This window comes from Eutrema salsugineum, unplaced genomic scaffold (genome assembly GCF_000478725.1).
Source record: "Eutrema salsugineum unplaced genomic scaffold, Eutsalg1_0 scaffold_13, whole genome shotgun sequence".
In the NCBI taxonomy this organism is placed as follows: domain Eukaryota; kingdom Viridiplantae; phylum Streptophyta; class Magnoliopsida; order Brassicales; family Brassicaceae; genus Eutrema; species Eutrema salsugineum.
This window is the reverse complement of record NW_006256885.1, coordinates 3173149-3196709: the sequence shown is the minus strand read 5'-3', so window position 1 is coordinate 3196709 and position 23561 is coordinate 3173149. Positions and strand designations below refer to the sequence as shown.

Below are 23561 nucleotides of genomic sequence, written 5' to 3'. Positions count from 1 at the left end.
AAATAAATTATTCAAAAATAATTTTAATTTTTTGCAACAATAATTTTAAATATATGGTTAAAAGTTCTTAATTATTCTTTCTATCAACATTATTGCTTCACAGGTTAAAATTTTTTCTTCTAATATAATAACTTAAAAAATGTATTAATTTTCCATATTACAAATTTACAATATGGATTAGTTTCCTAATATAAAATATGGATTAGTCTTCAAGCGATGATTGAAGTGTTGCAAACTATATACCATCGGAAAAAACAAAAAAAACAAATAAACCTGATATTAAAAACCAGACGTTAACCGGTACACAGCGACAATGATAGTTTCGGTTTCGGCTCTGTCGAACACAAACTAATTCTACAATCGAATCAACCGATACCATACGCCGAGACACGCCGAATCGCTCTGCACCGGTTAATTCTCACCGTACGATCGATCGTAAGGAGGAGCTGAAGGATTCATTCTCATCATTGCTTCAAGCTTTTTTCTTACGAGAGGACTAGTCACTAGAGGGAGACGACTAAAAAGGGTCGGACTATGATGGATGCGAATCAGGTAGCTGAGCTGCGAAGATTCGTCCAACAGCTGAAATCGAATCCCTCGATTCTTCACGATCCTTCTCTGATCTTCTTCAAGGATTATCTCCGGAGGTTGTTGATTCTTCTTCTCTCACTTCATTTTCTTTTCCGATCGATGAATTTCATTCGTCTGTAGAATTTTCCATGTGCTGGTGTGAGTTTCTGATCAATGTTTGTTCCCGTTTTCTTTTACAGTTTAGGAGCTCAAGTTCCCAAGTTAGAGAAAACTGTAAGTATGAATATCTGGTCATGATTGTTCTTGTTTGTGCTACCTGGGTTTTGCCTTCTTAACATCTTGGTATTGTTCCCAGCGAGAATTGATTGATCGATGGTTTTCTTTTGTATGTCACACTTAATGATGATCCATAATGTAGGAAAAAGATTTTGAAGATGCTGAGACTAAACCCAGTTTCTCTCCTAATCTTGATGATGAAATTACCGAGTCTGATGTTGAACTGGACAATTCAGATTTAGTTGAACCAGACAATGAGCCTCCTCAGCCGGTACGTGGTGAAGAAATCATCTTTGGATATGAACTAGTGGTTGTCTCTATGCAAATCTTCCGTGATCGTTTGATTTCTTTCCTTCTTTCTTTCTTTCTTTCTTTCTTTAGATGGGAGATCCTTCAGCTGAAGTGACGGATGAAAATAGGGATGCTGCTCAGTCAGAGAAGAGCAAAGCTATGGTGGCAACCTCCGATGGTACATAACCATTGAAATTCTTGCGTTTATTACTTCATAGGCTTTCCACATGGTTTCGTTAACGCTTGATCGGCATCCAGGAAAGTTCGACGAAGCTATAGATCATCTAACAAAAGCTATCATGCTAAACCCCTCTTCAGCAATTCTCTACGCCACCAGAGGTAACCTTCTTTTACTCTCTCTCTCTCTCCTTTTTCAACCAAATGTGGGTGGTCTTTCTGAATATTTTTAGTTTGTATTCTCCAGCTACTGTGTTTCTAATACTTAAAAAGCCAAATGCTGCAATCCGCGATGCAAACGTGGCTTTACAGGTGAGCATTTACTTGAGTCACATAAACGTATTCAGTTTGTGTAGAAGATTAAATTGGGAAAGCAAGGTTATGTCTCAAAAGTTTTATGGTTTGGGGTGGGGAAAGTAATTTACCATCTCAATGGTTTTCTTCCATACACTAGCTAAACTAGTTTATTTTATGGGTTAAGTTCAATCCTGATTCAGCCAAGGGGTACAAAGCACGAGGTATGGCTATGGCCATGTTAGGCCGATGGGAAGAAGCTGCGTCTGATCTTCATGTAGCATCAAAATTAGATTACGACGAGGAGTTGGAGTCGGCCCTTAAGAAGGTAACTATGGAAATATGCTCATTGGCTCATCATGAAGTTAAGTAAAGATTAAGTTCTACTGTACCAAAAATATGATGTATACTTCACAGGTTGAACCCAATGCAAAGAAAATTGAGGAACACCGAAGGAAATATCAACGTCTGATGCAAGAAAAGGAACTCCAAAGGGCTGAACGCAAGAGACGAGAACAGCAAGAAGCCCAGGTAAGACTGACCCATACCCATGATTAGTGATTCTTATATAATGATCTTGCGTAGCTCCCTGTAAATAATATTACATTCTTTGCAAAAAGCATATATGCCTGGTTATCTTCTTCTTGTGAGAGTAACAACCTCCTTTTGAGATTATCAACCTCATATCATATCAAACATCTCACGCTGCACTGATTTGGTTCTCTTGAATCCTACCAATGCAGGAACGAGAAGCTCTGGCTGCATTCAAAGACGGTAAACATTCTATCCTTTTCTTTCAATAGTTCTTTACTTCATAATTTTACTCCAAATGAACCACGTTTGCGTCAGAACTGCACTCAATCAAAGCTCAATAAGCTTTTGTTAGCCACTAAATCCAGTTGATTAGGCCGCTAACCAGCTTGCTTAAGATTGTTTATCCCGTTCCTCCAGTTTCATGTGCATTACTTCCCTGAAAAATTATGCAATTCCAAACCAGAACCATAACCTCTCAACAAAATCAAATTTAGGGGATGATTTAGTGGAAACTCATGGTTTATTGACCGCCAGTTCCTCAGGATTTTCTATGCTGATCACAAGTATGAGACCCATTGTATCCACAGTGAGAAAAGCAACTTGCATATATCTTGGATCTCTATCATCCTCACAGAGTTTCATTTACAGCTTTTATAGAACCAAAAACGACATATACATGTGAAATAGGAGATAACCATCAATCTCTTCTCCCTGCTGATACAGGACAAGTGATTAGCATCCACTCCACAAGCGAGCTCGAAGCAAATACAAAGGCCGCAAATAAGGCATCACGTCTGCTAATCCTATACTTCACAGCCACATGGTGTGGACCGTGCCGTTACATGTCTCCGCTGTACTCAAGCCTGGCCACGCAACACCCGAGAGTCGTCTTCTTGAAAGTTGACATAGATGAGGCCAACGACGTGGCTGCGTCTTGGAACATTAGCAGCGTCCCGACGTTTTGCTTCATCAGAGATGGCAAACAGGTAGACAAAGTTGTCGGAGCTGATAAAGGTTCGCTTGAGCAGAAGATTGCACAACACTCTTCTTCAAAGTAATGGTTTACTCGTTTTTCTCTCTTCTCCTATTGCTTCTCTCTTCTGGTTTTGGGAGCTTAATATGGTACTTCTGTCTAGAGAGTTTTCGTGCTGTATCTTTGCAACACAACTGTTGTCTCATAATGTAGCACAACATTTTTAAGTATTTGTAATCGTGTACATGTGGTTTCCTAATTCCATTGGTATGGTGTTGGCTCAGGGTTATGTTATATGTCCCAGAATTGAAACTACATCTTTGATGAACGAAAAGTCTTTAAATTTTCGTTTCCTGAACCAAATCTTTTTCTATACACGTTAATATACAGACTATACAGTACAGTGATAATATAAAACCAGAGCGGCGGATACAGAACCGGTTCGACCGGTACATAGCTGAAAAAGCTGTACTTGCGCCGGCGTAGAGTGATGAGTGATGAGCTGATAGATTTGGGTTTTAATTATATTAATGGGCTCAGCTTTAGGCCCAACAAAGGTGCAGTTTCTTGATTTCAAGAGTCGGGGGAGAACGAAGGGGTCAATTTAATGGATGGGAATATGAGGCGATTACCGCCGTGGATGCTCGCCGGCGCGTCCTCCGATGTAACATCTACAAGCAATAGAACGGAAGGCAAAAGTGTAGAGGGCAAAAGAAAATTTGAACCAGAAGCTACCAAGACAAAGGCCGAGAAACGACCGAGAAGAACCGTAAAACCCGAAGACAGAGATGATTTTGAGGAACCAAAAAAGGTGGGAATCAGGAGAAGAGGAAAACGAGCTCGTATCGCAGAAGAAGAAGCCAAGCCTAGCATTGTTAATTGCAAGGATCCCGAGAATTTTCAATCCATGTCTGGTCCAGAGGACGAGGATCTCACAGTTGATGACTTATTAAGCTTTGCTCAAGAGGTAATGCGATTAAGTTTTTGCTAATTAGTGATTTTGTGAATTTGCTTGTTCTTTTCTGCTTACAACATGAATTAACAGTATGTTAAAGAAGGTGAAGAAGACCAGACAAGAAAAGAATTGTCAGTATCTGAATCTGTTGATGAACCAAACATGAGATCATCTCAAAGAGAAGAATCGATTGAACCAGATCAAACAGCAACTGACATGTTAGAATTGCTACTGGGTCCTTACTTCAAGAAATCTCAACACTAAGCCACAGTCAATATTTAAAACATGGATGGAATCAGAATTGGCCTTCTACATTCTGTAATTTTTTTTAGATTTTTAAAGTCTTTTCCTTCTAAGTATTCCACTTTGTCTCATAACGTTTTCGTTTTGTTTCCAGTATATATGATAAAAGTTTCATCTGCTTTTTTGTATATACGGTTTTATTATGAAAGACAGAGAAAAAAAAAGTACTAGTGATGAAGATAATGTACGAGCAACCGAGTTCATAAGCCGAGGGAAAACGGCAAGCGAAAGCATTAGTGCTCCTGAAATTATTTCTCAATATTGGCAACTAAAAGGACCGAAGCACCACTTTCTCAAGCGCATCAGTGACGTGCTGCCTTTCATTTCAACTCAATTACAAAAACACGACATAACTTCATAGACACAGAGAAGCAAATGAAGCTTTCATCATATATACCAGAAATAGCTTTAGACTGGAGTTTCGATCACACTAACTAACGATGACCTAACTGGATATGTAGGCAAGTATATATACTGCCGGCCACATCTTGAAAACCCTAATTCTTCGCTTCGTGATGCCCTTATTGACTAACGGGCCTGTTTATTATTTCTTTTATTGGGCTTTCCAATTTTGTTGTGGGTTTTGTTAATAAGCATAATTTAGCTAAAACTACTTTGTTTGTTCATTAGTAGATGATATTAGAGGTTAGCTTCACTGCACCAAATGCCTTTGTATTTATTAATTACTAATTACTAGAAGTGGTTAACTTAAAAATTCACATGATGCATCTACTCACTTACTCTTTTTCCCTTTGAATGTGAAGCCTGCTTAGTTTTCAGGTTTATGATTTGATTAAAGCCCAAAGATGTTTCAATGAACCTTTAGGCTAAAAGTTTAAGAAAACATAGCAAATGTAAAGTAAGAAGAAGATTAAACCTAATCAATTTTTTTTTTCATAAGTTTTTTTTTTAACGCAAAGACGAAGTTCATTGGTATAACACTAACAACTAGACTACCAGTTCATTGGTAAAACTGTTTTTTTCCCGTATCACACCAAAACCGAAATTAAACCAGCACTATAAAAATCAAATACAGTTTACTAAAAGTGAGTTCTTGTAATCACATTTACTAAACCAGTTTGAATAGTTTTCATTCACTTATGAAATTTTTGTAGTTTCTAAACGCTCTTCAAAACTTTCTTTTAGTGCTACAACAGCATACCTAATTTGTAAATTTTTGCGTAAAAAGAAAAAACTTAGTAATTTCGTCATTTGAAAATGAATTTTTGGAGGTGGGATAAAAATGTTTTAAGGAAAAATAGAAATTGATCATGAAGTGCTAAGGAATATAGCTGTGCCTGTATGTTTGCCCAAAGGTGTTTATCTCTCATCTATTGGACGAAGATCTCTCTTATCACTGCGCTTCCTACGCAGACATCTCCCTGCAATCCACAGATCACCCTGCAATCCATAGATCGAATTGAGATCAAAACTGCTTCAGGTATCAGCTCGAACATCACAAGTAAAGAGTAGCTTGTCTGGTCTGGTCTTATCGTGCATTCTTCAATTTTGAGTCGTGTAAGTATGATTTGGATCTGCTGCGTTATCGATTTCGTTTTTTCCTCTCTTGGGGGTTGGATCCAGTCAAGAGATTTTAGAGATGCGAGGAAGTTGGGATTGGCGATAAATCTGTAAAGTTTATGGAGAGAGAGAAAGAGAGAGAGGATTAATGGGGATTAGATAAACTAAAATCCTGACTTTAAAATCGCTTAACCGATGAATCTGCAGAAATTGACTAAACTTAGGCATCTTCTCTGATGCAGTTTCTGGGTTCTGAGGAATGAATTTCTTGCTTCGATCTACTTCCTCCGCTACTCATCGACCGCCCGTGAGCGAACCACCAGCTACGCCACCTCAACCTCCGCCGGAAACAACGAAGCCCGGAGCCACTTTGGAGGGTCTTATAGCCGAAGAGCCTTTCCCTCAATATCCATCAGTAGAGGATCATTTAGATCGTGTCCCTGACGGTGATGGTAACGGAGAGTCAAATGCAATGAATGGTGGCTCTGGCATGGAGAGATTCTCAGATGTGTCTGAAGAAGATGGCTGGATCGCAATTCCCTATAGTATAATTTGCTCTCTACACTTCAGTTTTCAGTTTTGGTTTTGCAAATACTCAATTTTGAATGTCTTTTCTACTTAATCCTGATGTGGTTTTGTTTCTTATTACAGAGGAAATCCCGGATAACTGGTCTGAGTCTGTTGATATTCATTCATTACGCTCCCTGGATCGTTCCTTTGTTTTTCCTGGTATGTTACACAATCTCAGACCTTCTCATCAATTTGCGTTTAAACTGCCACTAGCTATTGAACATCGAAGACATTTTCTACTTTAGGGGAACAGATTCAGATCCTAGCATGCTTAGCTGAAAGTAAAGGAGACACAGAGATTATTACCCCTTTTAAAGTTGCTGAGGTAATGAGCAGAACTGGACAGAGAAAGGTCTCTGACAAACAAAATGGAGATATGTCTGATGAGGCGAGTACACCATCAGGGGATGGGGAAATGAGCCCCGACGGTCAATTTGCAGCTCAGAATGGGGACAGCCCTGGTAAAGAGAGTTTGGATTCGCAAAAGGACGTATCTGATGGCGAATCAATATTGAGGATGGAAGATCATAAGAGACGAACAGAAGACTTGCTTTCCAGGTTTCAGAAGTCTCATTTCTTTGTTAGGATTGCAGAGTCTGGTGAGCCACTTTGGTCAAAGAAAAGCTCTCTGGTCGCAGATACAGAGTTAGACCAAAAGAGGGAAAGCGGCAAAAGAAGACCTTGTGTTAGTGCCTTTGTAGATAGAGGAGACTTCGATCCTAATGTTTCTGGAGGTGTAGCTAGAAGTAAGGCAAAGTGCTGTGCCTTGCCCAATGGAGACATAGTGGTATGTGATAGTAATTTTGTTACTTTATGGTTTGCTGATAAGACTAGGGTAGTCGGTTTGAAATGATACATGAACCAGTGAAATTCCTTTTTTTTTCTGACGTAATGCATTGTCTGATATATGTCAGTTTAGCATGCCACTCGTTCAAATTTTCTGAGTGTTTAATACATTTTATAAGAAGTTGATTGACCTACTGATTTTCACACAACACCTTTGTTTGGAAGGATGCAGGTCTCTTTACAAGTTTATATTGTCGACTGTCCCAAAGAACCTATCATTGAGATACTGCAGTTTGAGAAGCATCAGGACAGGGACGGATTTTCCGAGAACGATAAAGACTCGGATCATGAAAACAAGGATCCATATGGGAATCTTTTAAAATGGTTGATACCGTTGGATAACACTATTCCTCAGCAATCCCGTTCTTTACCACCTCCTATAAGCTCTAGTCCAGGTATCAGCAGCACTGCACACAAGTCCGCACTTTCTTCTGCCTCAGGCTCTCAACTATTCTCATTCGGCCATTTTAGAAGCTACTCCATGTCCTCTCTACCTCCAAACACTGCACCAGTTTCTGGACCCATAAAAACTCAGAGCTCTAAACCATCATTTGATATTGAAGATTGGGACAGTTACTCAGGTCAAACCGTACGAAACGGTCAGAAGTCTGGGACTGAAGAGCTCTTATCTTTCCGGGGTGTCCCGTTGGAGCGGGATAGGTTCTCTGTTCGTTGTGGACTTGAAGGCATATTCATTCCTGGTAGAAGGTGGAGGAGGAAACTCGAAATCATTCAACCTATTGAGATAAATTCTTTTGCAGCTGACTGCAATACAGATGATCTTCTCTGCGTTCAGATAAAGGTGCGTCTCTGCAGCGCTGTTTAATATTGGTGTTACTGTGGTCAATTGATCTCTGGGATGCATCTTAAATTTGCCCTTTTTGTTGGCAGAATGTGGCTCCTACCCACACTCCAGATATTGTAATATACGTGGACGCCATAACAATTGTTTTTGAAGAGGCAGGGAAAAGCGCCTCTCCTTCTTCAGTACCAATTGCATGTATTGAAGCTGGAAACGAGCACAGTTTGCCGAATTTAACTCTCAGGTTAGCTTATTTTACTATAGAACCTCACAGATGTTTCTTGTGAGAGGAACTCCCCTTTAACGAGCATAGTGGGTACTAAAACCAAAGCTAGAGTGCTCCTTTCAGGAACATTAGAGAGTGCAACTTACCTACCGTTAGTTTTTCTTGCAACGTTTCAGGAAAGGTGAGGAGCACTCGTTCATCGTGAAGCCTGCCTTTTCTGTTGGGAGTAATCTGAAGCCCTCTGCTGCAAGAAAAGAACTCAAATCATCGAGTTTGTCTCTTCCAACTGTAAATTTTGAAAGAAAAGGGAGCGGTTTAAGTGGTGATCAGTATGCGGTTATGGTGTCATGTCGATGCAACTACACAGGTAAATCCTCGATTCAATGGTTTGTAGCCATGTTTTTTCCTCTCTTCTGTTCAGATATATTGCTTTTTCTTTAATGCTTTTTTCTTTTTGTTGGATTCAGAGTCAAGGCTGTTTTTCAAACAACGAACAAAGTGGAAACCACGAGTTACAAGGGACCTGATGATCTCTGTTGCGTCTGAAATGTCAGGAGAGCCTTGTGGCCCCCATGGGAGGGCCTCCCAGCTGCCTATTCAGGTCATTCTCTCCCTCTCTCCCTCTATCCCTCTGTGACTATCTCTAGAATTTCAATGTTACTATGCATGAACTAATGGAAGACGTTAGCAGCTGCAAGTAACTGCTAGTGTTTACCCAAATCACTCGAGCTTTATTCAGATGTTGTCACTAACACTAACTTGTGGCTAGTAGTTGTGCCCTTCCCAATGGCGTCTTTTATTTTTTGTACCTCATGCTTTTCTCTCTACTGGTTCAGATTTTAACTCTTCAGGCATCCAATTTGACATCTGAAGATCTGTCTTTAACCGTTCTCGCTCCAGCATCCTTCACATCACCTCCGTCTGTGGTGTCCCTAAATTCCACGCCTACCTCCCCTTTAAGCCCATTCCTAGGGTTCTCTGAGTTCACAGAGAGGGTACAAAGCGAGAAACGCAACACAACAATGCGTAAACTGAACTCACTACCCCCAATTCCACTGGAGACAAGGACAGAGAACACAAGTGGTGAACTGAATTCTGCTTCTTCCAATCCTCCAGATGTTGTTCCAAAGAGCGGCTTAGGCTGCACACATCTCTGGCTACAAAGCCGAGTTCCCTTGGGGTAAACTTATAATAAAAATATCCAATTCAGTTTTTCTTCTGGTTAGTTTTTATCATTATAAATCGATAACCGGATTCTACTTTCTAAATGCATCAGATGCGTTCCTTCGAAATCTACAGCAACGATCAAGCTAGAGCTACTCCCTTTGACTGACGGCATAATCACACTTGATACTCTCCAAATCCACGTCAAGGAGAAAGGTAAACAAAAAACACTATAGTTTCTCACCAAAGCACTATAAACACTTGTGCTGCTTCTTCTCCCTTTCCATGAAAACATCCACATGAACAAGGCAAATCTTGAAAATTAATGACCTGCTGCTCATTAAAAATCTTCAAAATGTTTTTTTTTTTTCTGATAAAGAATCTTCAATATGTTTTGGAGTGAATCCCAATCATAAATTGTAAGATGCTTCTTTTTTTTTAATACCTGAAACCCCAGTGGACTCGTGTGTGTGACAGGTCGTAGGTACATTCCAGAGCAGTCGCTGAAGATAAACGCAACTTCAAGCATTTCCTCTGGGATTTTCTAAGTCTTTACCCAATACCACTCTTTTTTTTGCCTTTTTTAGAAACAAAAAGAGTCATCAAACACAGAGCAGTCACGTTTCACAAGTCCATCTTCATCTCAATAGGCTCATCCAAAGTTTGTGTGTTTTAAAATTGATTTTGGTTTCGATGTTTCAAGGTTTGAAGAAAGTTATGTTGTAAAACCACTATTTACTCGAACATGTGTTTGAATTCTTCTGTAGTTGATTGATTCTGTTTAACTTGCATAAAGACAAAGACAATACAACCTTTTGTCGAATTTTATATTGTTAGGCCCTGTTCGTTTTTGTACGTGATGCTGCATCTAGTTGCAAATATTCAAATTCAAATGTTGTTCGTTTTTCACAAAAAAATTTGTATTTAGATGCAGCATCCGGATGCAAATTGATTAGCATCTCAAATATCTGGATATTCTAGATGCTAAGAAATAGATAGTTCAAATGCAGCGTTTGCATCTAGTTTTTTTCTAAAAACGCAAAATCTTGATTTTCCGCCAAAAACGAAAACTCTCTGTTTCCACCAAAAACGTAAAATCTCAATTTCCCGGAAAAAACACAAAATCTCGATTTCCCGCCAAAACCAAAAAATTTAGGTTTCTCGCCAAAAACGCAAAATCTCTCCCGCAAAAAAAACAGAATCTCGATTTCCCGCCAAAAAATGAAAACTCTCGGTTTCTCTCCAAAAACACAAAATCTCAATTTTCCGTCAAAAACAAAACTCTCGGTTTCCTGCTGAAAACGCAAAACTTCGATTTTCCGCCAAAAACGCAGAATTTCGATTTTTTGCCAAAAAAGGAAAAAACTCGGTTTCTCGCCAAAAACGCAAAATCTCGATTTCCCACCAAAAACGAAAACTCTCGGTTTCTCGTCAAAAACGCAAAATTTTGATTTCTCGCCAAAAATGAAAAATCTCGATTTCCTGCCATAAACGAAAAAATCTCTGTTCTCGCAAAAAAACGCAAAATCTTGATTTCTCGCCAAAAAAGAAAAATCTCGGTTTCTCGTTGAAAACGCAAAATCTCGATTGCTCGCCAAAAAACGCAAAATCTCGATTTTTCACCAAAAACGAAAACTCTCGGTTTTTTGCCGAAAAACGCAAAATCTCGATTTTCCGCAAAAAACACAAGATTTTCCATCAAAAACTCAAAATTCCAGTAAAAAATTTTCCAGTAAAATATATAAAATCATGATTTCCCACAAAAAATGCAAAAAAAAAAAACTCATATATTTTTAAAACTTAATTGAATAAAAACATCATTTATTAAAAATATTAATTCAAAATATTCTTTTTATTCATTTGATATATTTTGCATCAAATTATTTTTCTAAATTCACAAACGAACAATTTAGTATCTAGACGTAACTTTTTGATGCAAAACCTAGTTTCTAAAACAAACAAGATCTAGATATTGTATCTAGATGCTGATCTATATGCAAAATCTAGATGCAGCATTTAGATCAAAAAACGAACAGGCCTTTACTTGTTAAAAGATCAGATCCATGTCAAGGATAAGCATATGAAGAACAACAAAAGAAAAAAATCCTCATTATCTTGGAAAGTTGCAAATACAAAAAAAAAATTCGCATCCATGTAATAAAACATATGCAGAACAAAATGTGGCGAGCACTGGAACTTAGGTGCACCCAAATGCAGGGGATCGAAGCTCTTCGAATCTGAAGCCATTTTCATTTTCAGTTCGTGGAGGCAAAAACCCTTTACCTCCGGGATAAAAAATCTTGGAGAGACGAAGATGGCGACTTCGTTGTCTAAAATCCTAACTAGATCGAAGGCTCATAGCTACAGATGCTGTACCACAACCAGTGTCTCTTCCCAGCCTTCCCTTCCGATACAATTCTGGTCACGACATTTCTCCGCCGTCGCCGACCCTTCCTTCTCTAGCTCCGCCGCGCTTGGCAGCCAAACAAGCTCTCCTGCTCCACTGAAAGGCATGCTAGTCATACTATGTCTTCCGATGCTTGAGCTTGGATTCTGGGGATATTAATAATCATTTCTGACGATTGGGTCCCTTTTTTGTTTCAGAGAACAAACGAGGGTCGTCGACGAAGTGGTCAAAATTTCTGTTGTTCTTGCCTGGAGCGATTACCTTCGGCCTCGGGTCATGGCAGATCGTCAGAAGGGAGGAAAAGGTCGGTGTCTCTTCTTCTTCAGCTATTTCGAATCAATTAAGAATTCCCCTTTACATTTTCTTCTCTTATGGAGTATCTAGCTTGGTTAGAGGTTGCTTTAGCTGGAATTTATATACTTTCGATGTGTGTCTTTCATTGAAGAGCTCTTGATCAATTCTTGTGCTTTTGTGATCGGGAAAATAGTGAGAATAATTAACTGATCCTGTGGTTGCGCAGATCAAAACACTGGAGTACCAACAACAACGGTTGAACTTGGAACCAATGAAGCTCAATACACAACTTCCTCCTGATAAGAATCTGGATACCTTAGAATTTAGACGGGTTACTTGCAAGGGTGTGTTTGACGAGCAAAAGTCTATCTATTTGGGTCCACGGTCTAGGTCCATATCTGGAGTTACTGAAAATGGATTCTATGTCATCACGCCTCTAATGCCAATCCCCAATGACCTGGATAGGTGAGGGTAATGATCCTTTCTCTTTGCTTTTAAGTTTTTCTATTTCCGTTTATCGATGCTGTTGAAAAATTTTACTTTATTGTCAACCATATCGAGTAAAATTAGAGTCTTCTTATCTTTCTGTTTTCTGTGATGGTTGTGAAATTATCAAAACACTTTCCAGGATATAATAGGCCATTCGCTTCTCTAGTCCTACTCTCCAAACTCTTGACCATGCTTGTCTTATACTAATGGCATGATTTCGGAGATTCTGATTGGCTAGGATTGAAATACTACGATCGTTTGGTCGATAAATGTTACACAACATCTTACTAATCGAGAGTTTGAGAATTGATTAGACTTATTAGTTGTTGATGTTTTGCTGAAGTGTCACTTAACCTCGGATTAGTCATGGCTATGTCGTAGTTTCCGCCTTCTAGTTTTAGTTCTAGCTGTTAACTTTTTGGCCTTTTCTGAAGTTGGATTGCTCTTCTCCCTTGTCAACTAGCATGCAGTCCCCTATTCTGGTGAATCGCGGATGGGTTCCTCGTAGTTGGAGAGAAAAGTCACCAGAGACTACAGATGCTAACTTTGTTACAAGCGACTCAACAGAAGCTAAGCCACTCTCCCATGAACAAAATTCCTGGTGGAAATTTTGGTCTAAGAAGCCAGTGATTATCAAGGTTGGTCCTTTTATACCCTCTCGTTCAGAAACTTCTTTCATTGCTTCTTATATATTTGGTAATATTGTGATTGCATTTGAATAGAATTCTAGGATCTTTACGGAGACAGATTGGATTTAGCCAGCTTCAAAGATTCGCTCTTTTCAAATTGTGTCTTTATCATATCTCTTACATGTACGTAATGGCTTTGCAGGAGCATGGATCCGCGATTAAGCCTGTAGAAGTCGTTGGTGTGATCAGGGGAGGGGAGAACCCAAGCATATTTGTTCCAGCCAATGATCCAAGTACCGGGCAGTGGTTTTATGTAGACGTTCCTGCAATGGCTCGAGCCATAGGTCTTCCTGAAAACACAATCTACGTAGAGGACGTTCATGAAGACATAGATCGGAGTAGACCATATCCTGTCCCGAAGGACATAAACACTTTGATCCGTAGTAAAGTCATGCCACAGGACCATCTCAACTACTCAATAACATGGTAAACTCCATACAGATACATGAGTTATTCTTGGCACTGTTTGGCCTTAAATATGCGATATGGTTAATGAGAGACATTTTGTTTGTGTCCTTGTCTTATGATGAACAGGTACTCTCTCTCCGCGGCTGTCACTTTCATGGCTTACAAGAGGCTCAAGCCAAAGTCTGCCCGCAGATGAGCTCTCTCTGATCAAATCAAATCTCATTCTTTTTGTAACTTGTCTGCTGAAGTAATAATTTGCAGAGGTCCAGTTGATTATGTTTTTATAGGTTAAACTTCCATAGAAGGGACACAATGAAATATTTTTAAATTGTCATAGAAATTTGTAGTTTTCGTTTTCTATGGTGGAAGAAAATTCGAACTCGAAGCCATTTGTGGGTAAAGACGGTTGGAAGGAATGCTTCTAATCACCATTGTTCTTTTTTGGTAGACCATCAGCGAAAGTTAATGTTGATTATACGTACTACTAAAATAGAATTGTTTGCTTAAAGGTAAATTGCGGTTTAAGAGAGTTTATTTGATTTTATACCCGAAAGACCATGAACTTTCAACATTTCTATTGTAATTGTTTAATTCATTAAAAATTCAACATTTCACTGCAGATAAGATCTTTGCCGCGTTGTCGTCGACTCTTTCGTTGTAATGTTTTTTTTTACAAAATTCAAAGAGTTTTTCTTTCTCTAACTAAAAAAAAAACTATTGCAAATATTACAGAGCCGATCAAGACACATAAAAGGGGTTTTATTCTAAATTTATGGAGCAGAACGAAATTCCACTCCTTCTAAGAAGAAAAAGAGTTCATCGATTATCAACCGTAGAAAAGTGAGTAGTATAGTTTTTTTTTTTTTATCTAAAAGACAAACATATAAATATATTAAAAAAAAAAAACCAAAATTGAATTCAAATGAGGTTTTCATGAGTATTATCGTCTTCTCTTGTTATAAAAAAGGAAATAATTTTATTGTGAACTGACTACACTTTTTAACACTTACAAGTTACACCAGTAAAATATTTTTCCTTTGTCAGCAAATGAATGTGAAACCGTGTTTTAAAATTACGTAATCAATGATTAGTGAGTAAGTAATTGCCCAAAGCAAATTGCATTGTACTTATTAATGATTTGATTAAGGGCATGGAGGCCAGGTGTTTCAATCAGTCTTGTCTCAGGTTGTTTAACAGAGAGAGAAGAGAGAATCATCCTCGCTGTTTCCTATTCGCCTGTTCTTCTCCAATCATCTCCCTCTCTCTCTCTGCGCATCGGCCATGGCAGTTTCTCCATTTACCCATCCCAAACATTTTTGACTCCCAACCCCTCCTCTTTCTCCCGCGACGGTTCGCGCGTTTTCGTTTCGGTATTAAATCCCTAACCTCTCCTCCACGATTCTCATGGCGATCGTGACGGGAGATCGGTATTTGGAGAATCTTGAGAAGTTCCTTGAAGACAAGGCTGAATCGCTTATCGATGGGACCGATGTTCTCAAGCTCAATCCCGCGGGCCTTCACTACGTTCATCTCCGTCTCGAATCTCTCCTCGAGCTCGAGCGAATGCTTTCCGGAGCTCCCGTTGACTATCTCCGCGCCTACGTCTCTGACATCGGAGATTACCGCGCTCTCGAGCAGCTCCGACGTATCCTCCGCCTCCTCCCTTCTCTCAAGGTCGTTTCGTCGCTTCCCTCCCCGGCCCGTGATCCTACGCCTCTCTCTCTCCTTCCCTTTTCCAGGCTTAAGGTCTTGGAACTCCGTGGGTGTGATTTGTCCACTTCGTCTGCCAAGGGATTGCTCGAACTCAGGCACACCTTGGAGAAGATGATCTGCCACAATTCCACTGTGAGTTTTCCTCTTCTTCTTCTTTTGTGTGTGTGTGTGTGTGTTTCCTTGGTTTATTGCATTTTTGCTTTGAATCTTTTTGGAAGTCCCTGACTAATCTTTTCCAGGTCTCCGCTAAATGTAGGATGCGTTGCGGCATGTCTTTGCGAGTAGAATCGCTGAAATTAAGGATTCACCACAGTGGAATAAGTTGGCTTTCGTTTCATGCGCTTGCAACCGTCTCCTGCTCATGGATGAGTCGTTGCAACTTCTCCCAGCTGTTGAGTCGCTTGATCTGAGTCGGAACAAGTTTGCAAAGGTGGATAATCTTCGGAGATGTTCCAAGTTGAAACACCTTGATCTGGGTTTCAATCAACTTAGAAAAATCTCTCACTTGAGTGAGGTAGGGAACCTCAGCTTTTATTCATGTCCATCTGTAGATTTCTTTCGATCTGCAAGTTGCTTAACATTTGCGTTTGTTAGTTACTATCTTTCGAACCCGTTTAGCTACTCTTGATGGTTCTAGAAATACTATGGCTTAGTTTTTGAAATCACATAGATAGAAGAAGAACACTTCGAGTTTCTGTGCTGAAGAAAAGTATTCAGGTTTTACCCTAGGGACCCATACACCTATTTTTTGGACTATGCAGGTATCATGTCACCTTGTTAAACTTGTTCTGAGGAACAACGCGCTAACTACATTGCGTGGGATTGAAAATTTGAAGTCACTTGAAGGCCTTGATGTTTCCTTCAATATTATTTCCAACTTTTCAGAATTGGAGTTTCTTGGGAGTCTTTCATTCTTGACAGACCTGTGGCTGGAAGGAAATCCAATTTGTTGTGCTCGATGGTACAGGGCACATGTCCTCAGCTACGTTGCTCTTCCAAATGATGTAAGTTTTGTTTTAGAGACTATAGAATCTTGTTGAAAAAGCAGAATTTGCGCCATTTAAGTTTCTGCTTGATCTAAAAATGCTTCTCCCTATCTGTGCGGCTTTTCAGTTGAAGCTAGATGGCAAACACATTGGGAATAGAGAATTTTGGAAGAGGCAGGTTGTTGTAACACGTAGGAAAAGTCAGCCTGCCAGCTATGGGTTCTATTCTCCAGCTAGAGAGGAAGCTGATGACGAAGGAAGCCGTAATAGAAAAAAGGTAATTGGCAGAAAGTTCATTACTTTCATCTTTTATAATCTGCTCGTGGCTCTAGTGCCCATTTCTCCAGCTTGACAAACCCTTAAGCATGAAAAACTTTAGAATATATCAAAACCAATTACGCAGTTGTAGTATGGTACGGCTTTTTGAAAGGCATTGTGAATATGCACATCACTCTATAGGCAGCTTCTCTCTGTGCTTTTTCAGAGATTTATTTTCTTGGTTTATGTTGTGGTGTTAATAATTACTGAAAGCTTATTAGCGTCTTCTTTTTTCCTTTCACAGACAAAAATCTACAGGCTCGCGTCTATTGATAGTGATGAAGATAGCACCTATGTGAATTCTGATCAAGAGTCTGCTTCATGTGAACCCGAGACTCAAAGCAAAGAGGGGAATATCAAGTCCGATCATGAAGCTGATATCTTTGGTTTAATAAGCAAAGTTGAGCAGTTGAAAAAAGAACGTTCAGTTCTTTGGCTGCGAGAGTTTAAGGAGTGGATGGATCATCCGTCAGAGGATTTTCTCGATGACAGAAAAGACTCCTGGAGTTTTGATTCAGAGAAGAAGTACTACACAAAGAATAGGAAAAGCCCGAAGCATCATGATGAAACATTGAGATATCCACCAAGGCCTTTGCCAGGTTTCCAAATTACAGATCTAAATCAGAAGGATCAGGCATTTCTTCTTGATGAGAAGCCAGATGAAAATGGAAACATTTCAACATTGGATGCTACTCAGGATATGACAGGATCATTTTCACCCTCAAAATATATGCGATCACCCCCTCATTATCAAAAGGATGTCTTAAACCGACGCCATAACCTGGTGGAAGAAATCTTGCAGCTATCAGCAGATTCGTATTCAGTAGCATCGTCTGATAGCACGAGCAGCTGCAGTGAAAATGAAAATTTTGATTCTGAGGAATCAAATCCTGAACAAGATATGTTGATGGATCATCTGAATGGGAATAGACCCAGGGAGGAGATACTGGGATCTGCTAAAAATGGCACAAGCTTGGTTGATTCTCAACCAGAGAAGAGTAGTATCATTAAGACTTGGAGGATAGATGATTCGTTCAAAGCAAAGACCACTAATTTTCTTTCTGGACTACATAATAGTGAGCTTGCTTCCGGTGTTAACCAGATTTACCATTGGTTTGACAAAAGGAAAAGCAAGAGGAAGGCTAAAAAAAGAGTTGTTTCTCTACTGGAGGAGAATAGATTCATAAATAATGGAGAAGCATCTCATAGGAGTGATGCAGATATCAGTGATTCTGATGAAAATGGGTGTGTTTCTGATCGTTTGCAAGAAGGTTCATTGACTACGGGTTGTAATAGTAAGAGCGTTACTAGATTTTTGGGAGCTGAAAAATCCCTTGAAGTAATAGGTGGTTTAGTGGAGGAGTATTTTACAACGACACTGTCAGATTCCAGCGTTGACGAGAGTTGTAGGATTTACGTTAGTTGTGATTGTATACTACAGCAAGAATCTACCCACACGCAACGGTAAGTTTTGTTCCCTTTATTTTTGTAGTTCTAGGTGAAAGAAAGTAATGTGAGTCCCTTCTCCGTAGTTAAAGACTTAAGATACTTAATAGGGACTTGCCGAGTAAAAAAAAGTCACTGAGGTTGCGTACATATTGCTTCTCTAGTACTGATAGGGTTTCCTCATATTCATTTTGAAAATGTAGCCTGGTCGATGAAATGGTCTGGTGTCTCTTCTTTTCCCCCTGACAGTACTCTATAAATGCAGGGAAGTAGTGTTGCTGTTGAGTAGCCAAGAAAAACTGTATGTGCTGCTCGTGGGTGTTTCTACTGATTCACAAGGTTAGACTGATTTTCCCCCATCTTCCTCTTTTATTCTTTATGTATGAATATTATGTGCTCTGTTGATGTTGATTCACTTTTCCTTGACCCCTGTTGTCTGCAGAGAGCAATTTAAGTTTATTGTGTTCGCATGCAATTGATGATATACAAGATGTCTCAGTTGGTCTAGGACTTCAGGTTGTGAGGTTAGTCTTCTTTCTGGTTCCGATTTTAAACTTGATTCTGTCTCTATGTCCCTAACCTCTCTCTTTCCTTCTCGTTTAGGCTACGCTTTAAGGAGGACACAGAGTACGTTTTCATAACGGAGAGCATCGCAAAAACAACAACTTTACTCAACATCATTAAAGTCTTGGATTCTCAGGCTGCAGAATCTGAATGTTCTTTGGGAAGGTGAGCTATCATCAACTTTTTCGTCAGCTCTTTTACTATTCTGCTTCTTCCGTTTTCTCATTTGACATGTATTAAAACTTAAATGGCAGTTTGGAGAGTATTCAAGTGGAATTTTTTAAGAAAGAAATATGTAGTGGTTTGAAGCTGAGTATATTCCAATATAGTGTTCTCCATTTTCAGAGCAGCACTCTTGGAGGTATGTATATCCGTTCCCGCATACATTCCAAAGATTCCCCTGAAGGAAGTAAGACATGACAGTGACATACCCATGAATTTGTCTAGATAGTTGTTAGACCAAATCAATATAGCTCATGATAGTGTGTAATCTCACATTCACAATATAGTATATGCTATTAGATTTTTGTATCGAGCTAATAGATGACATATCTGCGAAGTATCTTCCCTGCATGCCGCAAATCTCAGGGTTTGGGGCTAGTCCGCGCTACTCATATAAATTCAATAATGGGATGTCCTACTATAATAAATTCAGTTTCTAGGAACAGAATCATTCGGAGTCTCCTATTTCACATAAATATGCGGATTAGATGCACAATATGAAGCATTTTTGTGTAAATTTATCGAATTAAAAATGGTTTATCTATGTTAAGAGGTTTTCACTAGCTTATAAGTAAAATCCAATACAAGTCGTGTCAACACTGACCATTTACACCACTGATTCATTTACTAGCTGTGTCAACACTGACCATTTTGGGCTATTAAATTGTGGCAGAGGTGTCATGGCTTCCACGGTCAATATTTGTGGCGAGTGCACATCTTTTCGTATGCATTGAAGACTTCAGGCAGCTGAGTTCTCTGCCAACGGATGGTTCTTCTGCTCCATATTTCTCACTTGACTCAAGCTGCTCCATCTCTGACATTTTTGAGATGGTAACTATTATTCTTGCTTGCCTTTTGCTCTCACTATGTAATGTTTTTTCCCCCTTCTGTTTTTGATGTACAAACTTGAATATCTTCCAGGTTATTGAATCTCGAGGAAGCCCATGCTTGTCACTGAAGATCAAGCAGACAAATTCCACATCTCAAACCAGACCAAACAGAACAGCGAATTCAACAACATGGAAGCTCAAATTTTTCAGCATCGACTGCATACTCAAATTTGTGGCTCTAGTCAAAGGACTTCACCCGGATTCTCCAGAACTGCCGTTGCTCGTAAGGCATTTGAGTCAGATATAAGTCGTGAAAGTTCCTTTTTAGAAAGAAAAAGAAACCTTGTGCATAATGTTCATAACTTCATATTCATTTAATTCAATTTGTTCCATGTGTTTTGATTCATATCTTGTATAAAGCCCTTTGGGGTATTGTGGTGTGCTCCGAGTCGAGTCTGATAGACTGATTCCTTCAACCGTTTCAACATATTCTTTGATTTGTATTTTTTTGTGAATCATACAACCCACATGAGGAACAAGAAAGAAAATCAAAATATTTTCTGAAAAAACTACTACTTAGAAAACCTGTGCTGTGATTCTTCTTTTACTAATTTTGCAGGTGATGGAACAATGGAGGAGAATCTACTCAACCTGTCTCTTCTCTTCATCAACCTGTTCCATCAAAGCCTCTAACTCCGCCTCCGATAAGCTCTCCAACCGTTTCTGTGCATTACCAAACCAACCATGTGTTAGGAGGTATAAAGCACATGAACAAACAAACCCCAAGTACAAGAGCTAAAATCGTCAAGAGAAAGCACGAACCTGCATGACTTGGGACTCGTAGTCACGAAGTTGCTGAGCATAAGTCATCTCCTTGTTACCGACTCTAAAGATGTAAGTCGATATCCAACCCAATGTCAAGCCTAAAACCAGTATCAGCTGTACAGCATTACCTGCTTGCAACGGATCTACTCCCACATACTGCCCACAATTTTCAAGATAACAAAAAGGTGCTGAGAAAAAGAAAAGAAAAGAACATTCATGGATTCGCTTCTTGAGAATGAATTACCTCAAGTCCACTCTCTAGCCCGATTCCAAGTGCGGTCACTCCCACTCCAATCAACAGAACATCCTTCCTCGAGTATCCAAACGGCGTCTTCTGCAACCAACCAAATTGTTACACAACAGAGTTTGCTTCAGGACATGAACTAAGAATCTATGATGATGATGATGATGTAAAATTGAATGAAAGAGACGGAGATGAGACCACCTTGGTCTTTGTGGCAGAATCCTCTTCAGTTTCAGTAGAGTTTGAGCTCACTGTACATCTCATTCTTTGTTTCTTATCCCTCCTTTCTACTGATGATGACAATCCATGTCCCTCGAATCTATATGAAAATTTCTTCGCAGCTCTGAATCCTCCTGCATCATCTCAACAAAATTCAAGAGTCTTTATCATTGCTTTCAGCTAAATCATGTGATTACTTTGTCGAAACACGATTGGGGAGATTCGTCGATTGCTGAGAAGACAAAACCTGGTATTTGACGCCGAATCGGACGAATTTGTAGAGCTGCAGATGGAACCTCTTGGCTTCTGCATAGATTCGAGACTCCGTACGGTAGAGAAGCCATTTCTGTGTGTAACCCAGAAGCAGGAATGTGGTTTAAATGTGAAAACAAAGAAAAATGAAACAGAAATGGGACGAAGAGATTAGAGAGAGATGGGTGGTTGATATTTCACGCGCGCGTTGGGGTTATTGCTTGCTTCTGGGACGCACGTGAGGCGCGTGTTTCCTGCTTAGATATATATATTTTTTTTTTCAGAGCTTAGATATTTCCCATTCTTCTTACTGTATATAAGAAAGATGAAGTGCTTACGTTGTTCTCAGGACAAACATAAGATCCTTAATACTATTGTTAAAGAACAGTCAATTGTTTATCCAAGAACAGGGTTTCCATTTCTACTCAGTTTCCTCAAGGCAATGAGATTCGACTCGAAATATGTTTTGTAAGACTAAGACCAAAGCAAAAGAAGATTAAGAATAAGAAGTTTAGCACTGGAAGTTTGTTAAACCAACATAAAGGTCACATCTACATAAGGGTCACATTTAGCATTAGAAGAGTAAGTTGCTAAAAACCTGACTAGTTCTACTAGAGTCAGAATAAAAAAAGGGAGACTAGAGTCGTCGTCTCATCATCATTCATTGAGGAAATGCACTCTAACAGCCGCAACCACTCCTCCTGAGAGTTCAAGTTCACAAACTACAGAGTCTCCTACTTTCAGGTTGTACCTTTCAGATACTTCCTCCCAGCCATTGAAACCATGTGAACGGCCGTAAAACTTGGTGAAGCCCTTGTGTTTTGTTCCATGAGGAAGATGGAAATACATTTCGGAATTATGGGGAGCAAACTCCAAGCCATACTTTTCAATCACCCAAGAGCTCACATACTACTTGCACAGACATGGAAAAAAAAAAGACAGACTCTTTAGCTTTAAAAGGCAACAGACAGCATCTACTGAAAAAAAAATTTTGACTAGTTAAAAACCCGAGTATGCAAAGAAACTGAAAATGCTACTATACTAGTATTACCAGAATATGGTTGGTTTTCGTCAGCGTCTTCTTAAAGAAAGGGTTTTGAGGATTTACGAGGTATCTCTTGAGGTTTTCGACATCAGAACAATTCTTTCCCGCTCGACCAGGTCTTCTTTTACCAGGGGTTGCCTCCTGGAGAGAGTTTCGGGGCTTAGGATGAAACGGTTCAGTTCCAGTTTCAACTTCAAGAGGTACGGAGTTGATCTCTTTCCCATCTTTCTTGAAGATACGCACTTGAAAATGCATGGTGTCTTGGTGTGTGAAGAGCAAGGTATCATCTGGACCTAAAAGGTTGTCATCCACAAACTCATCCCAATCTTCTTTTACCATAAACAGACCTTTCTTGTCCCCCTGGAGCCAGAGTTGCCAGGAATTACCCCAATGAACACTAAACACCAACCTGTGCTTAATGCTTCTCACAAACTCTTCCGGAATCATCCTCTTTAGAAACAGTTGACAACAAGAAACAATACTGACATTAGAAGAGAAAACATGAGAACACTTAAAAAGCTTATTAATTTCCAAAGGGAAAACACACAGAAGCAGCAAAACCGGAGCTCAAAAACTTGGTTTGTAGGTCAAGCAATGCAGAGCAAAAGCTATAATAAAAAGGACTAAAACCAAGTTGACCAACACCAGCAGAAACATGAGTTAAGAAAAGCAAATGCCAAGTAATATTGTACATAAAAGGGGTATATTAACCATGCAAGAACTACAACCGTGGTTACAATCATCTAGAAGAGCAAAGAGAAGAAGCTAATTCGACAGAACACATGTTTAGGCTAAACTAGATACAGAGAAAAATCAGAGCAGAGAGAGAGTTACCATGGATTTAGATTTCCAATTTTGTCCTAGAGACAGAGACTTGGAGAAGCTAGGCTTGCTTTGGTTCTCACTCTTGGGCAACATGTTTTCTCTTCAAAGCGGGATCGGTTCTGAAATTAGGGTTTTGTGGAGATAAATTGAATGTGATAAAAGACAATCGAAGCGACAGTAGATTGAGCCAAGAGATCCAAACATTTAAAAAAAAAAAAATTGCGTTATTTCGCCTTACTTAGTTGTTACTTCACCTTGCTCGTCGTGTCTTTGGATAAAAGCAGGTGACACGAAATTGAATTAGAGATTTTGATTAATGCAT

General features: G+C 39.4%; 7 protein-coding genes across 11 annotated transcripts; 5 read left to right on the top strand and 2 right to left on the bottom strand.

The window, feature by feature from the left end:
- The first annotated feature begins 302 nt into the window (after positions 1-302).
- Positions 303-3374, top strand: LOC18024676 (TPR repeat-containing thioredoxin TDX). Its single transcript, XM_006406615.2, has 10 exons — positions 303-647; positions 771-804; positions 950-1078; positions 1189-1276; positions 1357-1437; positions 1523-1587; positions 1757-1897; positions 1987-2100; positions 2313-2343; positions 2827-3374. Exons 1-10 carry the CDS (start codon positions 535-537, stop codon positions 3159-3161), a joined length of 1131 nt encoding a protein of 376 aa, XP_006406678.1. The 5' UTR covers positions 303-534; the 3' UTR covers positions 3162-3374.
- A 310-nt stretch (positions 3375-3684) lies between these two features.
- Positions 3685-4446, top strand: LOC18024675. The gene is made up of 2 exons (XM_006406614.2): positions 3685-4043; positions 4122-4446. Exons 1-2 carry the CDS (start codon positions 3696-3698, stop codon positions 4293-4295), a joined length of 522 nt encoding a protein of 173 aa, XP_006406677.1. The 5' UTR covers positions 3685-3695; the 3' UTR covers positions 4296-4446.
- Positions 4447-5625: 1179 nt separating this feature from the next.
- On the top strand, positions 5626-10291 carry LOC18024674. Of its 2 annotated transcripts, none has more exons than XM_006406613.2 (11): positions 5626-5775; positions 6098-6400; positions 6507-6584; positions 6671-7212; positions 7444-8073; positions 8163-8317; positions 8476-8666; positions 8767-8900; positions 9136-9479; positions 9576-9679; positions 9941-10291. In XM_006406613.2, exons 2-11 carry the CDS (start codon positions 6115-6117, stop codon positions 10009-10011), a joined length of 2535 nt encoding a protein of 844 aa, XP_006406676.1. In that variant the 5' UTR covers positions 5626-5775; positions 6098-6114; the 3' UTR covers positions 10012-10291. The 2 variants fall into 2 exon arrangements, with proteins under 2 accessions (XP_006406676.1, XP_006406675.1); XM_006406612.2 differs by having other exon boundaries at positions 5626-5852.
- Positions 10292-11738: 1447 nt separating this feature from the next.
- Positions 11739-14329, top strand: LOC18024672 (surfeit locus protein 1). The gene is made up of 6 exons (XM_006406611.2): positions 11739-11973; positions 12068-12174; positions 12391-12629; positions 13117-13291; positions 13485-13768; positions 13877-14329. The coding sequence occupies exons 1-6, from the start codon at positions 11778-11780 to the stop codon at positions 13944-13946; spliced, it is 1071 nt and encodes a 356-aa protein (XP_006406674.1). The 5' UTR covers positions 11739-11777; the 3' UTR covers positions 13947-14329.
- Positions 14330-14939: 610 nt separating this feature from the next.
- LOC18024673 lies at positions 14940-20398 on the top strand. Of its 2 annotated transcripts, none has more exons than XM_006406609.2 (11): positions 14940-15595; positions 15720-15977; positions 16225-16467; positions 16577-16726; positions 17012-18231; positions 18479-18552; positions 18656-18737; positions 18817-18942; positions 19032-19138; positions 19673-19830; positions 19921-20398. In XM_006406609.2, the coding sequence occupies exons 1-11, from the start codon at positions 15155-15157 to the stop codon at positions 20134-20136; spliced, it is 3075 nt and encodes a 1024-aa protein (XP_006406672.1). In that variant the 5' UTR covers positions 14940-15154; the 3' UTR covers positions 20137-20398. The 2 variants fall into 2 exon arrangements, with proteins under 2 accessions (XP_006406672.1, XP_024015064.1); XM_024159296.1 differs by having other exon boundaries at positions 15301-15595; positions 15703-15977.
- On the bottom strand, positions 20297-21574 carry LOC18024671. Of its 2 annotated transcripts, none has more exons than XM_024159297.1 (5): positions 21365-21574; positions 21100-21251; positions 20899-20985; positions 20652-20810; positions 20297-20552 (listed from the first exon to the last, which is right to left on the bottom strand). In XM_024159297.1, the coding sequence occupies exons 1-5, from the start codon at positions 21459-21461 to the stop codon at positions 20472-20474; spliced, it is 576 nt and encodes a 191-aa protein (XP_024015065.1). In that variant the 5' UTR covers positions 21462-21574; the 3' UTR covers positions 20297-20471. The 2 variants fall into 2 exon arrangements, with proteins under 2 accessions (XP_024015065.1, XP_006406673.1); XM_006406610.2 differs by having other exon boundaries at positions 20899-20988; positions 21365-21573.
- A 318-nt stretch (positions 21575-21892) lies between these two features.
- LOC18024670 (B3 domain-containing protein At5g25470) lies at positions 21893-23539 on the bottom strand. Of its 2 annotated transcripts, XM_024159792.1 has the most exons (4): positions 23478-23539; positions 23249-23358; positions 22421-22864; positions 21893-22278 (listed from the first exon to the last, which is right to left on the bottom strand). In XM_024159792.1, exons 2-4 carry the CDS (start codon positions 23330-23332, stop codon positions 22027-22029), a joined length of 780 nt encoding a protein of 259 aa, XP_024015560.1. In that variant the 5' UTR covers positions 23333-23358; positions 23478-23539; the 3' UTR covers positions 21893-22026. The 2 variants fall into 2 exon arrangements, with proteins under 2 accessions (XP_024015560.1, XP_006406671.1); XM_006406608.2 differs by having other exon boundaries at positions 23249-23517.
- Between the last annotated feature and the right edge of the window lie 22 nt (positions 23540-23561).

What these genes read in the sequence shown, in the direction of transcription:
- LOC18024672 (XM_006406611.2), top strand. Translation starts at nt 11,778, where the DNA reads ATGGCGACTTCGTTGTCTAAAATCCTAACTAGATCGAAGGCTCATAGC. An exon ending in ATCCCCAATGACCTGGATAG is followed by an intron (nt 12,630 to 13,116) that starts GTGAGGGTAATG and finishes CTTGTCAACTAG; the next exon opens with CATGCAGTCCCCTATTCTGG. An exon ending in AGAAGCCAGTGATTATCAAG is followed by an intron (nt 13,292 to 13,484) that starts GTTGGTCCTTTT and finishes ATGGCTTTGCAG; the next exon opens with GAGCATGGATCCGCGATTAA.
- LOC18024674 (XM_006406613.2), top strand. Translation starts at nt 6,115, where the DNA reads ATGAATTTCTTGCTTCGATCTACTTCCTCCGCTACTCATCGACCGCCC. An exon ending in CCTCCCAGCTGCCTATTCAG is followed by an intron (nt 8,901 to 9,135) that starts GTCATTCTCTCC and finishes CTACTGGTTCAG; the next exon opens with ATTTTAACTCTTCAGGCATC. An exon ending in CAAAGCCGAGTTCCCTTGGG is followed by an intron (nt 9,480 to 9,575) that starts GTAAACTTATAA and finishes TAAATGCATCAG; the next exon opens with ATGCGTTCCTTCGAAATCTA.
- LOC18024670 (XM_024159792.1), bottom strand. Translation starts at nt 23,332, where the DNA reads ATGTTGCCCAAGAGTGAGAACCAAAGCAAGCCTAGCTTCTCCAAGTCT. An exon ending in ATTGGAAATCTAAATCCATG is followed by an intron (nt 22,865 to 23,248) that starts GTAACTCTCTCT and finishes CTGTTTCTAAAG; the next exon opens with AGGATGATTCCGGAAGAGTT. An exon ending in CGAAAACCAACCATATTCTG is followed by an intron (nt 22,279 to 22,420) that starts GTAATACTAGTA and finishes CTGTGCAAGTAG; the next exon opens with TATGTGAGCTCTTGGGTGAT.
- LOC18024675 (XM_006406614.2), top strand. Translation starts at nt 3,696, where the DNA reads ATGAGGCGATTACCGCCGTGGATGCTCGCCGGCGCGTCCTCCGATGTA. An exon ending in TATTAAGCTTTGCTCAAGAG is followed by an intron (nt 4,044 to 4,121) that starts GTAATGCGATTA and finishes ATGAATTAACAG; the next exon opens with TATGTTAAAGAAGGTGAAGA.
- LOC18024671 (XM_006406610.2), bottom strand. Translation starts at nt 21,461, where the DNA reads ATGGCTTCTCTACCGTACGGAGTCTCGAATCTATGCAGAAGCCAAGAG. An exon ending in ATTCTGCCACAAAGACCAAG is followed by an intron (nt 20,989 to 21,099) that starts GTGGTCTCATCT and finishes GGTTGGTTGCAG; the next exon opens with AAGACGCCGTTTGGATACTC. An exon ending in ACGAGTCCCAAGTCATGCAG is followed by an intron (nt 20,553 to 20,651) that starts GTTCGTGCTTTC and finishes GGTAATGCACAG; the next exon opens with AAACGGTTGGAGAGCTTATC.
- LOC18024673 (XM_006406609.2), top strand. Translation starts at nt 15,155, where the DNA reads ATGGCGATCGTGACGGGAGATCGGTATTTGGAGAATCTTGAGAAGTTC. An exon ending in GAATCTACCCACACGCAACG is followed by an intron (nt 18,232 to 18,478) that starts GTAAGTTTTGTT and finishes CTATAAATGCAG; the next exon opens with GGAAGTAGTGTTGCTGTTGA. An exon ending in TCTGAATGTTCTTTGGGAAG is followed by an intron (nt 18,943 to 19,031) that starts GTGAGCTATCAT and finishes CTTAAATGGCAG; the next exon opens with TTTGGAGAGTATTCAAGTGG.
- LOC18024676 (XM_006406615.2), top strand. Translation starts at nt 535, where the DNA reads ATGATGGATGCGAATCAGGTAGCTGAGCTGCGAAGATTCGTCCAACAG. An exon ending in TTCCCAAGTTAGAGAAAACT is followed by an intron (nt 805 to 949) that starts GTAAGTATGAAT and finishes TCCATAATGTAG; the next exon opens with GAAAAAGATTTTGAAGATGC. An exon ending in ATGCAAACGTGGCTTTACAG is followed by an intron (nt 1,588 to 1,756) that starts GTGAGCATTTAC and finishes TTATGGGTTAAG; the next exon opens with TTCAATCCTGATTCAGCCAA.